At 45.6% G+C, this 14,757-nt stretch overlaps 1 protein-coding gene across 1 annotated transcript; it reads right to left on the bottom strand.

The window, feature by feature from the left end:
• Positions 1–2,117: 2,117 nt before the first annotated feature.
• Positions 2,118–12,464, bottom strand: MORN3 (MORN repeat containing 3). Its single transcript, XM_009560406.2, has 5 exons — positions 12,320–12,464; positions 11,500–11,657; positions 9,643–9,802; positions 6,833–7,017; positions 2,118–4,423 (listed from the first exon to the last, which is right to left on the bottom strand). The coding sequence occupies exons 1-5, from the start codon at positions 12,453–12,455 to the stop codon at positions 4,355–4,357; spliced, it is 708 nt and encodes a 235-aa protein (XP_009558701.2). The 5' UTR covers positions 12,456–12,464; the 3' UTR covers positions 2,118–4,354.
• Between the last annotated feature and the right edge of the window lie 2,293 nt (positions 12,465–14,757).

Raw genomic sequence — 14,757 nt, 5'->3', positions numbered from 1 at the left:
CTGTTTTAAAGTTCTCACGAGCTGGCACATATTATCTGGAGAGATAGATTTGCCTATTTCCTCTTTAGGAATCTCTTTTTAAAAAGAAGGAACTGGATGGAAATTATCACTGGATAATTTTTTTTTTTGCTTGAAAATCAAAACCACTGCTGGTTTTCTTCAAAGCCAAAGCAGTAATTATTTTGTACTTTTGTATTAAAAATGTATTTTTAATAAATCCTCAGATAAAAGCAGCAAAAGGTGCTTTCTCTGCATGGGATTCCCAAGTAATTAGCTATGCCTTGGTCTTCCTTGTTTAGAATAAGTCTTCTTGCTGAAGTGTTGCATTTAATAACTTGTTATACATTTTTTGCTTCCCAATGATTGGAAGACTCTCTTCTCTATGTAGATTTATTTATGAGAGTATGTTATTTGTAATTAATATTGCTGCGTACTTTCAGACACACGGCTGTGACAGTGAGAGGCTACTGTATCTGGTTTTATTTCCTCTGTAAGAAAAAACCTCCATTTCATCTTTTAGATGAGAAGTTTGTCCATGAAAGATTGCAGCAGTTCTCCTGGGCTGCTTCGGTAATTCTGCTCATGTCTAGAAGTGGAATTTTTTGGAATGCAGTTCTTCTCTGGAGCAGCTTTGGGCTTTAGTGAACACAAACTGAGACAGGCTTCAAGTCTTGTGGAACAAAACTTGACCTCCTTATTGTAGCTAACACTGTGGAATAGAAACCTGGGAGTTTGAAATTACACAGAAGTGAATGCACCACAACAGTGGAGCTGTACCTGACCGTGCCTGGGCTGAAGACGGTCAGTCACACTCAGCCTCCGTCTCGGGCTCTCCCGATGCGTTCACAGACTCTAGGACAGTAGGATGGCAGAGTGCCTTTACTATTGAAGCAGCCTCGTGAAGCAAATGAGACTGATTTCTCCTGTCGGCACCACCACCGAGGAAAGTGTTGACAGGGTTGCCTGTGGTGTGTTCGTATGCTAAAAAAACAACCATGAAAAAAACCTGCTGGGCTGTTTATTTGGCAGCGTTCTTGCAGGGGTGTTTTCTTAGTTCACAAGCAGAGAACAGCTTTCAACTTGCCATTTTCACAAGTCCTTCTGGCTTGCAGATGCCAAACTGGGTTTCCTCTAGCCCAGGCGTTACATTATGTTCTATCAGTGCTGTGAGTCTGCTGATGGTGAGAACTCTGCGTACAGTCCCACAGGTGGTTATTTGTGGAGCTCGGGAAGGATTCTCTTAGTAAAGGCATTCCAAAACATGACATCTTGGTAGTAGGCACAAAATATATTTTCCTATCCTTTGCTGGAATACTTACCCAGTCTTGGGGAAAAAAGACTCTTAAAAACGCTCAGTAAAGGATGAGAACCTGACTCGATATTCACGCTAGAGCAAATGGTTGCCCAGGTGCTGTCAGGCTTAAAAGTTAGGCTTCTGTCCATAAATTGTGTATTTAAAAGTTAGAAAATTATTTTGAATGGAAGTCCAAAAAATACATATTTTCCAAGGTTATTTGGTAAAATTACTTGCCGTCTTGGATAAGTAGCTGAATTTCTCTTTGTTTTGTGGATACTTTACAAATTGACAGAGAAGTGGGGGTGTTGTTTTGTTTAAGAAATCAATAATTACAAGCTTGCGGGACAACCTTATTTTTAGATTTCTCAAGCTGGTAGGTTCTGAGCTAATGACACTGTTATTACAGCTGCTTTCCTGACTTTTCTGCACTTTAAGCTGTTACATCAAGTATGTTTCTCATCTTCAGGCTGTGGAAATGGTCATGAAAGTTACACCTTAGGCACAGTCTCTGTGCAAGAGGCAGTAACCAGACCCAAACCCGCAGATCTGAACATGAAGAGTGCATTTAACTTGTTTTTTAATCCCTTATTTATACTAACGATGTTACGCATTTACCTCAAGCATTTTAAACATTGGTTATTGTATATCACTTATTTAGATATAAAATACATTAATGAAATATACTTAGTTGTTGCTGATTATTTGTTATCCAAAGGCCTAAAATAGGCTTATTTTCTCTGTATCCTTAATCTCTTCAGCTATACTGTGCTCATTTTAACTCTGGATTTCTTGAGGATCTCTGAAGTCAATTCACTTTACTCATTTCAGTCATAATATGAAGGTAAAATTTCCTGTTCACACAGGCAGTTATAAGGAAGATAACATTGTTGACATGTTTCCTCCTCTCAGCACCTTCACTCTTGGGACTAAGCATGTTGTGGTATTATTAGGTTGGTGCAAAAATAATGACCGTTTTTGTCATTGTAAACTGTGATGCTTAATTTGGATTAAACTCCTTCAACCATATTCATGTAGCATCATTTTAAAGCATGAAATTTGCTCTGATTAAGCTAATGGTTTTGATTTCACTGTTTGTTCTTTTTTTATATTACACTGTCAGATTAAAGATGAAAAAAGGCAAATTTGAGCCATTTTGTTGTATGAGTTCAAAAGGGGACACAAAGCAGTGGATACTACAGCAATAGCAACCAGGTGTTTGGCCAGGGGATCATCAGCAAACGTACAGTGCGACAGTGGTTCCAGAAATTTTGTAAGAGAAACAAGAGCATTGAAGATGAGATGAGGAGAGGCGTGAATGCCAGATGATGGACGACAAGCAATTGAGGGGCATTATTGAAGCAGACAAACACAGAACTACTGGAGATGTTGCAGAAGAACTCAACGTTGACCATTCAACAGTTGTTCAATATTTGCACTGTGTTGGAAAATCAGAAGAGCTCGACACATGAGTGCCACACAAACTGAATGAAAATAAAATTGCTCTTACTAAGACTGCTCTGTGTTTCTTCTGCACAACAAAAATAATCTATTCTTTGATTGCATTGTGACGTGATGAGAAATAGGTTGTAGATGACAAGCAGTGGTGTGCTGCACCGAATGACCTGGTCCAAAGTGAAGCACCAAGACACTTCTCTAGGTGTGCATCAAAGGAAGCTGCATCAAAAGGTAGTCATAGTCACTGTTCGTTGGTCAGCAAGTGGAATTGCCTGCCACAAATTTGAATCCTGACAAAACCATCAGCTCAGTCAAGGGTTGCCAGGAAATCAGCAGAATGCACAAAGAACTGCAACGTGTCTGTTGCAAAGGACCAATTCCCCAGGACACTGCCCAACCTCATGTCTCACAGGTAACTGCAGAAGCTGCATGAACTGGGCTACTAAACTCCGGCTCACCCAGCTCCCTCACCAGAGCTGTCTCCCTACAGCTATGACGTTTTCAAGCATTTTGACAACTTGCTGCAAGAGAACGTTTCTCATAACCAAGCAGTAGCTCGAAACACCTTTGAAGATTTCATCAGTTCCAGGAGTCCAGAATTCTGACTAGACTTGTTCCTAGTTGGCAAAAATGCATAGATTGTAACGAGTCTTATTTTGATTAATAAATTTTATCTTAAGATGAGATATACTGCTTTAAAGTTGAAACGGCAATTATTTTTGCACCACTCTAATGCTCTTTCTGATTGCTTAAATAGAAAAGCAGGTTGTCTTTCAGCCTAGAAAACATGAAGAGTCAAGGGACCAAAGGTGCCATAAGCAGGCAGTGATACTAGGAAGCGCGGTGTTAATCAGGTGAGCTTGTGACCTACTCTTCTAGTTTGTTTTCCACCTTATTTTGGTCTTGGGGGTGATGCTCAGCATCTCACAGCTCAGGCCTTGCATTGGGTGGGAATGGAGCAGCCGGCACGGTGCCATTGAGCGTGGGGGCTGACCAAGGAGCAGAGCTGGGCTAGGATCTGGCGGTCTGTGTTCCCAGGTGTTGAGGAGGAGAAGCAGTACCACATTATTGAAAATGCACAGAGAGAACAAGTAACATACTAATAAAAATACTAAATTGAACATGGTCTGTTCATCTTCAAAAGCTATCCTGGTTCACGGGTATGTGTGGGGCTGAGTTGGGAGGCATGGAAGGGACAATTATTTGACTGTAGTTTCCTAGGTCTTTGCTTTTAGAGCCTGTAATAGGAATCCTGCTTCTCTCAAGCAACGTCAAAAACCCTGAAACCACCAGGAGTGCAATTTCTTTACAAGAGTAGTAAGCCAGAGGAGCCAGATGAAGGGTCCCTGCACCTGGCTCCCAGCATTTTGTTGCTTGTAGGTTTTCTTTTTTCCTTCTTTTTTCCCTTTCTTTACCAAAATAAGGGGGTGGGAGGAGGCCGCTGAGCAAGGCCACCTGTAGAGTGAAGCGTGCGTGGGCAGCCTTGAGAGAAAAGTGAGGCAGACCACGACACAATACACCGCAGCGTGAATGTGAGACTCAAATAAATAACTCAGGATCATGCTCTTATCTTGCATCTTTTTTTCCTTCAGCAGCTGGTTATTAATTGTGGCTGTCATCAAACGTCGCCTGGGCCTCTGTTAAAACACCATCTGGATCAGCGAGTTTGATCTAAATGGGAAGGATACAAATCAGTTTGGCAGTGTCATTGGAGAAGTTTAAGGTGTTCTGGATATCAATTACTTGAGCATTAATAGAGAATCTCCTGTGTATCAGGACTTCAGATTCTATTGCAGCCTTTCAATTACTGGGTTTGAAGCATTGCTACACTTTCCTGATTTTATCAGCAATGTAGATCATCACTTCATCTCCTTGAAATAGTTCTGCATGGCATGGATCGAGTCTCCTTTAACAAAACACGTTCTTAGACAAAACTACCTTTGATTTGTAGCCTCTAGGGTCTCATCTGTAGTTTTAGGAGGCAAGGAATTGCAGTCACCCAAGTGAGCATCCAAGCTCTTGTGGAAGCAGGGTCTGGAGGCACATAGCCTGCTTGTGACTGGATGCAGATTCTTGAGAGGGAACTGCCAAAGCCCTGCCAGGAACTTGTCATCTCACTGTGACCTACTTCATGTCCTGATGTTTCCTGGGGGACTCGTGTGTCATGTTCTCCCAGGCAGAAGACATCAGCTCTTCTTATTTATTTTGTTACGCTTCATGCAGCCTTGGCTTCAATAACTATACCAGCAAATATCTGAAGTCCAACCTGTTGTGTCTTTCCCCATATTCTGAACATACCAGTTATGTTTGAATTCTGCCTTGATGCAGCCCCATCCCCTGTGTACTGGATTCCTGCAAAGCTTGGGACAATCACACTCTAGTTTTCAGCGTTTTCCTGTCCCACACATCCCCACTCTTTGGTTCTTTCACCTGCTAATGAAGATGCACAGTGATGCTTCTCCCTAGAAGAAGCTCAGATCCTCACTGTTAGCTTCTTGCCAGGTGAAAGTTGAATATTTATTCCATCTCTGGTTAGGGCAGTTTCTAACATTCGCCCCACATCTACTTTTCTTTAACAGCTGCTTGTGACGGTGATTTGACAAAAGGTTTATGAAAATCTGAAGTCAATTTTCCTCGTTTTACCTGCTACTTCCTTCATATTCTGAGATCAATAAATCTCTCCTGATGGAAAGCGCAGTGAAAGGTGATGCTTTCTTTTTGCTCACAGAGCAGAAGAAAACTGGGCTATAACTTGGTCTTCAGGGAGTTAAATAAACAGTCGGGCTTGAACATCCTGCCTTAGGCAAGTGGCAGTTCATCCCAGGGCTGCTGGGCTGGATTGTTGAGGAGGCAGCTCTCTGGTGACCCCTGACAAATCTTGTAAGGTAAATATTTTTAGCTACAGAAGTGCTGCTCCTTCCACTCTTTTTGCAAAATCAAGGTTGCTTTTCCCTCATGAGTATTTGATGTTTATTATTCTGCACTACCGTGGGTGTGCCTAGTAATTACAGGATTAACTGGCTTGTCCAAAACACTTGTGCTCAAAGAGTCTTCACTATAGAAACCGGGTTTAAGAAATTAAGGGAAGCAAAGATGTAAGAACTGTGAGATTCTGGAGGCGTTTGCAGTGACTTTGTCCCTGGAGCAGAGGAAAAAGGCAGGCAGCTCTACCTGCCACAGGGACATGTTGTTCCCTGTGTTATTGGAGTAAAGCAAATGCTGTCATTACCCATCTAAGCAAAGAGTAGCTTCCTCACCCGTATCCTACAGTAACGGTCCCTTGGAAATGTGATGCCCTTGTATTTCACATGGGCAGCACTCAGACCTTGAGGATTCAAGCTGAGACCCTTTTGGCCCACTGTGTCACTTGAAGCCACATCTGTTCCCTAGTGATCCCTGTTCCCTGCCCTCCGAGGGCATGGAGCAAGGAACAGGCTCTCTCGTCCTCCGTCTCCTGCACCAAAGTGATGTGCAAGGGTGCAGTGTGTCCACATGCCCCATTGTGCATTTCGCCAAGTCTTTAGGAGGAGGACAGGGACAGACTCTTCCTCCACAGCCTGTGTCAGTCTTAACGGACATGGGCAGCAAAGGGTGCTGGCTCTCGAGACATCTATCTGCCCGCTTTGGAGCGAGCGCTGCTGGGCATGGATGAGCCCCTGCCTCGGGGTGCCTGGGTAAAGGGAACAGCCAATGTGAGTGCTGCAGTGGTTCGGGTTGCACTAAGGTCTCGTCAAATTGAGCAGCTTGGCTTGGTGAAATCATCTGGTTTTGACGCAAATCCCACTATTGTCCCTGCCTCTATTGTCCCTGTTTCCTTTGTGCTGCTTCAGGTCTCTAAGCAGTTTTGGTGCATTTTTGCAGATGTAGGTGATTGGGAGGCTCCAGCGGTGGCCGGACCCGGCCGTTTGTCCCTGTGGGGCTATTTAGAGCACCGCTGGCCAAAAATCCCTGAGTAAACACCCTGTGAGCTGGGAACCCCATGCAAGTAATGGCTTGGAGAGGGAAATGCTACCTGGAAATGCTACCAAGCACTGATGGATGCAAACATCACTAGCAAAAACAAAATTTCCAAGCAATTACCTTTGGTATTGGATACGGAGTAGGGGCAGGAGCTTCATCTCTGCCGAAGTCAATCAGAATTCCACATTGTGGTATATCCGCTGCCCAGATGCCTTCAAACAATTGTCCCTTTTCCAAGTAGAAAAATTTCCCTGGGCCATTCTTCTTTCCATCTTTCCAGCCTCCTTCATAGCGATTTTCATTTGCTACAATTAAAAACATGAACAGACCGTGAGATTTGCACCATTCCATGAAGCGGCTACAAACAAAATCAATCAACACAGCAAACTGTCAGAAAATCATATCATCTGTTTGGCTCTGCTTAGTAATTTCAAGGGCACGGTGGCACAGTGTGTTGTTCTGCTTTCTGGTGCTCTGTTTGCTGTGCCGCAGAGGGAGATGAGGCTTTGGAAGATGCCCGTGTGCCCACTTGGTGTGCATTCACCTGTTTTGCTCTCCTGGTGGTGATGGTAATTTTTTTGCCAATACGTGAAGCAAGTGAGCCCAGGGTAAGACCAGTAGTTGAGTCACTCTTCACAACATAAGAAATTATAGGACAGAAGTTTTGTTACTGCAACAAATCATGCAGGATCTCTGGCTTGAAGAGGTTTCCTTATCTGGGCGAGGAACAGCAGCACTGTCTGATCGTTGTCCAGTCAAAATAATCTTGATTTCAAATAATACTTGTAGTTATGTTTTTCCTCAATGAATTACAGAGCAAGAATGGCTGCGAGTGTCAGAACAGTTCAGGCAGTCAGTTACAGACTCTTTTTCCAGCTGCACTGCATCTCCTGGCATTTTTCTGCAAGTTGAGAGAGGTTTTTTTGGTCTCTGTGCTGCTCTTCAGGATTTCATCCATCCATCATCAGCAGGGAAAATCAGAGCTGCAAGGGGAAGAGAGAAGCCTTGCCCGGCGATGTTAGTTGGGAAGGGGCATCATACCCACGGTGATGCTGAGGCTGGGATATATCCAGGCCACCTTCCTCTCACTAGAAGAGTCCTCTGCTGTCCCGTTTTGCCAGGTAGAGCGTTTCTAAGCCAAAACCCACGGAGTTTCTATTTTATTACTTAGTGGAAATATCTTTGGGTCTCAGCTGAACTCTGCCATTCTTTATGGCAAGAGGTGGCTGAAATACCAGGGCACCCAGCACGGTGCCACAGAGGTAGCTGGGGACTGCCAGGATTCCATAAGGGAAGTCGAAAAACAAAAAATGCTTCTAGGGAGTGTGGCTGCTGGGCTCTTCAGACAGGGTCTGGTATACAGTTTAGAGCTGTGGTTCTGGTGATCTTCAGCTTGCATCTGATAGTGTGCACATCTGCAACGCTGACCTACCCTGGAAGCAGCTCAGCTTTTGGTCACCGGCCACTGTCAACACAGAAACCACTGAAATCGCTGACCAGGCTGTGATGGAGGGGGCATCGAACACCCAGGCTGCACCGTGGCACCTGGCTGCTCCTGTCCACTCTCCTTCCAGAACATCTTATAGGCTGTGTTGGTCACAGCCAAGATCTCCTCTGCAGACGTGCGATGCTCTGCACACAAATGCTCACAGTTGAAAACTCTCTGGTTTAAAAGCCTGCAGCAAATGCTCACGGTGCTCCCAGCCAAGCTCACCCTTGCTGGGCATGCTGCCACTACAAGCAATTTAATCTTGAGCTGCAGCTCATCGTGACCTCCACTGAAGAACTCCTTTTCTTTCACCATCGCAAAGCTGCCGGCACGTGGGCATGTTTCCAGCAGCTGAGCTGAATACATTAAGCTTGTGGGTATGAAATAATTGCTCTGGCTAATTTTAACCAAAAGGAATCCAGCTCGCAATCCGTTGCAGGCTATGCTGAAGGCAACTGGGCTCTGAAACATCGCATCAGCCGTGGCTCAGCCCCGAGGGCTCCTCGGTTGATAATGCTGAGGGTGGCTTTGATGGGAGCGAAGCAGATCAGTGGAAGGAGTTACCCTTGCAAGTGGGTGCTGGTTTCATCTAGATGAGCCATCGGTCCAAAGGGACTTCACAATCAGCAGAGACACCGCAGTTATGCTTGTGATGTGCAGTGAAGGTCATGCTCGTTCCTCCCAGCTGCTTTGCTTAGCTAACTACTAGCCTTGAGATCACTTTCAAGCAAAAAACTAGAATAGCTGAATAACAATACAGAGATAATATTTCTTCAAATGTTCCTGGAATGCAGTGCTTTGTACTGCAAAGGACGGATTTGGGGGAAAATGTGTTAAACTGCAAGCAAAATAAGGGGGGGAAAACCTCAAATTTATATTTACATGATGAGATTGCCCCCAGCATTCCCAATCTGTGATGTGCTTGGTGTTATTTCTGGGAAGGGATCATGTACTAATTAAAACCCTGCGTTCACTCAACGTGAGCCAGTGTCGGAAGTAAGAGAGGGGACAGAGTGAACCCAAAAAGAAATTTTTTTTTTTTCCTGTGCTGGAAACTGGACTCCTCTTTGGTATGCAGCAGTTAGAAACTGTGTCTGGCAAAGTGCCCGCCTGGAGAAGAGAGATGTGCTCTTCTTTGACCCAACAGTATATTATCTCTAACCCTAATCGTCCCAGTCATTTAAATGTAAATCACAGCAAAAATAAGCTTTGTGGGCTTGAGCAGCACAATGCCGGCCCTTACACAGCCTGTGCTGCCTCCATCCCTAAACCAGGAGGGGAGGGACCACTCCAGCAGCTGCAATCCTAAACCAAGGCTGTAGCGGGAGATGCGATGTAGCACACAGAAATCTGGATGGCAGAAGCACCCAGAGAGCAGCACAACACCAAATACTTTGAAGGGGACCTGCAGATGCTTTGGGTGAGGGTGGCAGGTACTTACACAGCCGCAGCATCCCCTGCCCGTTGGGCTGGTCTGCCAGCCACTGTCCCTCGTAGATGGAGCCATTCTGGTAGTACATCCGTCCCCAGCCACTCCGCAGCCCATTGCTCCACTCCCCCTCATAGCGTTCTCCACTGGAGTAAAATGTCACCCCGTAGCCCTGGAGGACAACACAGAGATGTGGTCAGAAGCCTCTGTACTGACGGGGGTCAGTGTTCAGTTCTGGGATACAACTTTCTTGCTCCAGTACTCTTCCATACGGCAGCTGGCAGCCCAGCTCCATGGCTGTTCTTATGTTGAAGGAAACAAGAGGTGACAGCATGGGATTTTTTTGGCAAATATTTTTATTCCCACAACAAAACCTCAGGTTTGTATCTCAGTGCATTATTACTGGCACGATTCCTGCTAATATTTAGTTAAAAGATGGTTTCACTAGAATAAAAAGCTGCCTGGGGAGGGGAGGCAGCATAAACAAGACCTGTCTTTCAATGCGGGGATTTCATGCCTTTCAAGCCCGGTGATGCTTCCTATGGCTCAGGCTGGGCAACTCCTTTCCTTGCCCTTGTGCAGACTGAGGGTCTCCCAGTGATGCTGACCATACAAACGATTTTGCCTTCCCTCTCCATCCATACCCTGAAGAGCTAACGTTCTAAATGGCCTCTTGCCTTGCTGCCTTCCTCCTTCACAAGGAACTAAAGCCAGCTCTGCAGGCTGCTTGTGGTGAGAGCGGTAGGCATATGCAGTGATGCCACACATGCCTCCCTGCAGCTGGGCGCCACACCAGGCTTCTGGGGTGGCTGGTGTCACCCCATAAGGCAGGAGAGCTGATATGGAACTGTCTCCATTCTCTACTTTCCCTCCCGGGCTCGATGCCACTGGCAGGTTTGGCTGGTGAACTTCTGAATCAAACCCTCTGGGGGAGTGCAAGCCAGGGACCCCAAGAGGTGTTTGTCTTATGTGTTCATTCGCCATTAAAAGAAGTCCAGAGGTATCCCCAACACCAGGGAGCGATACCAGTAAGAAATACTTACATATTAATAATAAGTTTTCCCATAGGAATAAAGCCTTAATTTATCTCTGAACAAAAATTAAAATCAGTTCTGGAAATAACTGTTTTTTTTTCTGAGCATTAATTTTGTTAAACTGCATGGGTATGGAAAGGAGGCTTTTGTGAAAAAAAAAAAACAATGCTAGTGATCTTTGGATGTTGTTATAAATCTTTCATGAAAGCTCAATCATCCAAAATATATCCTCAAAGAACAGAAGGGGAAGTTCCCTCCAAAAGACTGGAGCCATAGAGCCGCACACCAATTAGCAGTGTAAGAGGCTATTAATTTAATTTAAGAGCAGACACAAAGGCGAACGCAAGGTTTCCCCTGGCAGATCAAAAAATGTTCCTACGAGGATTTTGCATAGAAGATTGCAGTCATCTTTACCAGATGACTTCCTCATTATGTTTGCTTTAGAAAAAAGTGTGATTTATGTGACAGGCTTAATTTCCAAAAGAACTTGTGGTATTTGTCTAATATGCTGTAAAACTCCCAGAAGAAGGTACATTTTTCTGCAGTGCTTATGGTACAGGTTCTTCTGACCACTGCTGCAGCATCAGATGTGGAGAGGTGAGTAACACCAAGAGCAGGCAGGTTGGGGAGGGAAGGGAGAGAGGGCTTTTGAGCAAGAGCTTTTGCTCTTGCTTTTGTTTTCTTGCTCCACATATTCATTTCCCCAAAACCCTTCAGGGTCAGTATTTGAAAAGTCAATATTTTAAGTGGTATTTTTGCATGTGTGCACCCAACTTATCCCCATGTTTTGGGGAATGCTGCCTCGCCACCGGCAGGCACAGGAAATCTCACTTACATCTTTTTTGTCATTTTTCCACCAGCCTGTGTACACTTTCTTGTATTCCTTGGTTACAGGGTCAGGAATGCTGTATGAGCCATAACCATCCCGTTTCCCAAACTTCCAGTCACCGCTATAAATAGCTCCAGTGCGTTTCCATACTTGGGTGCCTTTACCTGTTTAACAAACAAGAGGTCATCATGGTTGCTAGGAAAAGGGTTTATGGGTCTGCTTTCCTACAGCTCCATAGCAGGCAGCACTGACTGCACCGAGGCAGGTTTATGTCTGGGATTCAGTTTAGCTTCTGAGTAGGATGCATTGTTAATCATGATCAGGGCTTCCTGTGTGGCCTTTGCTGAACGCACTTAAATCTTTCTAAATCTCAGTTTACTGCTTGTAAACAAGCCTGTTCAGCTCCTGCTGCTCAGGGCTCAGACAAGGTCTCTTTCCCCTGCTCTGTCTCCTGCAGCACCCACCACAACTCAAGAATAAATGAATATTCCCGAAGCCAAGAGAACTTGAGGGACTGTGCAGCCAGTGCCCATCCCAGTGTATGGATCTGACTGCAGTTTGCTGTGTTCGGAGAGGGTTGTTAAACATCTGTAATCTAGATATTTCAGGTAATTGCCCCTGAGGGCATGCAAAAGCTTCTCAAGTTACGTATTAGAAATGTTAGAGCACATTTTTGTATGACATATATCAAAGACACATGCAAATATATTAATACATGAATAATTGGTCTTCCCAGAGCATGTATAACTGGTGACGGCTCCCTGTCCCTAGGAACTTTTGTAAAGATGTCTAAGTTGGTACTTTCTTTCAAAATGGTCTACCTTACCGTGTTTCAAGTTGTGCAGCCATTCTCCAGTGTACTGATCCCCATTTACAGCATAGACCGTGTGTCTTAATCCACATTTCTGTGCTTTCCTGTCCCATTCATGCCAGAGAGGCTCGGTAGCCTTGGCAATGGGCATATTGTTCCTGGCTGGAGAGGAAAACAAATGACTGTCAGCAATGAATTAGAGAGAAATTACTAAGGCAGGTATGAGAAAAACTTTTTATTCGTGAGCTATGTTTTAATATGCATCCAAGTCAGTAACTGATGCCTGGCTTTGGAGGGGTAAAATAGAGATATAAAAACCAGAAGGTATCTAAAAACGCTGAAGTACAAAACAGCACTAACTGAAAAAGGGCTTGCAGCAATGCCTGGCCTCTTAGGAGATGTTAAATAAGTCTCAGTCAGTAGGGTCTATGGTGGGCATCAGTCTCCATACTTGTCAGAGATCTTGGGGAGCGCAGGAAAAGGCAGCCCCTTCTCTGTACAGCCCAAACCTTGCCAGGCTCCTTCCCATGGCCACTCCACTGCCAGTTCTGCACAAGGCAGTAGCAGTTATTTAAGCAAATTAGAAAATTATTTGGTCTTTTTAGGAAATATCTCAGGTCATTGGAAAACATTTACAAGACAGAGCAGGTCAGAGAGTTGGCTGGTGTCCCTGCGGCCCACCAGGAGCTCGGGCATTTCATACATTGCCCAGTAATGTAGCTCAGACTCCTTGACTGCTAAAAATATCAGTCCTGCAGGTGTCTTCTTAAAAGGAGTCAAAACCACAATGTTCCTATCTATCTACCAAGAGGCTGCAGACTTGCCCAGGGCAAGACAGGCGCTTGTAAGCCAAGAACGCTGCCAAGGAGGTGGTTTCCAAAGTGAAGTAGGTTTTAAAGCCTGAAGAGCAGGCAGGGGCTGATGGACACAGCAAGGAGGTGATTCAGATGTCAGAGATCTGGAGGGAAAGGATCAGTGTGTGGGAAGATGAGGGAGAAGAAGATGTTTTGGCCCATCAATACAGAGCGGACACCAGTGGAGCGTGGCACAGTGGTGATTTCTGGGCATTGCCGCTGGGATGGCTTGCTGTTCACTGCAGGAATGCCAGCACGGACTCGGAGGTGAAAGTGGTCTCCTATAAACTGCAAATAAATGCCAAAAGGTGCCTGTAGAAACAAAAAGCATGTTTCTACTAATGCAGTCAGCATCCAGAGCTTGACTGGAGTCTGGCAGGATGGGATGGTCTCCAATTTTGTCTCCCTGGCTCCCCCTTCTGTCCTGATCCTCTGGACTGAGCCATTATCTAGTGGGTTTGCTGCATCTCTCCCTTGCTAGCAGAGCAGAGCTCACGTTCTTGCTGTGCTGCAGGTGCTGGGGAAAGCATGGAGCTTGGGAGGAGAGGGCAAAGGAAGGTGCTTTGGGTCCTTTCTAAGGAATAAAAGCTAGAAATTTTAACTAAGAAAATATAGTTAGTTTTCATTCCTCACCTGTGGGAAACAGTCATTCAACAGCTTTTTGGAGGGATATCATTGCTAAAAAAAACACGCTCCTGTGTCCATGATGAGCCTTCCTCCCCAAACGCAGCTTTGTTGTGTAGTTTTTGTTCCACGGGGCTCCTTGCTGTGGGGCTGTGGAGGGCGGGGGTGCAGGCAGGGCCAGGGGAGCACAGGCAGGGCTGGGACACCTGTGTTGGCACTGCATTGTGAGCTCAGATTGGGGAAGGACAAGGGTTCCTGGCAGGCTGTGGTGGGAGGAGAGAGGGGCTGGGAGCAGGTTACCAGGTGCCCAGAGTGGGTGCCTACTCCACTGACCTCAAGGAGAGAGGAGCAGTTGAAGACCAGTGCACTGCCAACTCTTGAAGCAGGTGTTTTGGAGATGGAGTTGCCTCCAAGGGCAGTGGAGGAGTTGGCAGCTAGAGTCCCCTGGCCATGCCACTCACCTGGGAGTGTCTTCGCTTGGGGACAATCTGGTAGGATCTATCTCTCAGTATGATGGTGTCGCAGCCCACTGCAGAGGATGTTTTTTTCTGCAATGCAAACACAGGATACATCACAGCTGCTAAGTTTCTCCCTTGCCTTCGGGCGCCACAGCCCCTGGAGAGGGGAGCTCTTGTCCGTATTTGCCATGGGCTAAGGTTTTGCAGGACACAGAGCTACACATTGCCAGCTGACATCTGTCCTCCCCTTGTTGGAGGAGCAGAAAAGCCGAGCTACAGCTATGTGCACCCACCCTGACACCAGCTGTGACCTTCAAGCAGCTCAAGGCCATGAAGGGAGGTCTTCTCAGGCTCCCTGCCAGATGGGAGCATCACCATCCCATTAACACAACTGACAATTTCTTTAGCTCATTAGTATTTTAAAACCCCAGGGAGGATTCCCATCTGTATGGGCAGCACCCTGCCGTCTGCTTACTATGCCCTCTGAGGCGCAGCCTGTACAGAGCACCTGAGCTAA

Source organism: Cuculus canorus, chromosome 17 (assembly GCF_017976375.1).
Source record: "Cuculus canorus isolate bCucCan1 chromosome 17, bCucCan1.pri, whole genome shotgun sequence".
Taxonomy (NCBI): Eukaryota; Metazoa; Chordata; class Aves; order Cuculiformes; family Cuculidae; genus Cuculus; species Cuculus canorus.
Note: the sequence above shows the minus strand (reverse complement) of the source record. Positions and strands in the feature narration are given on the sequence as shown.

What these genes read in the sequence shown, in the direction of transcription:
- MORN3 (XM_009560406.2), bottom strand. Translation starts at nt 12,455, where the DNA reads ATGCCCATTGCCAAGGCTACCGAGCCTCTCTGGCATGAATGGGACAGG. An exon ending in GCTGCACAACTTGAAACACG is followed by an intron (nt 11,658 to 12,319) that starts GTAAGGTAGACC and finishes TTTGTTAAACAG; the next exon opens with GTAAAGGCACCCAAGTATGG. An exon ending in GGAAAAATGACAAAAAAGAT is followed by an intron (nt 9,803 to 11,499) that starts GTAAGTGAGATT and finishes GTTGTCCTCCAG; the next exon opens with GGCTACGGGGTGACATTTTA.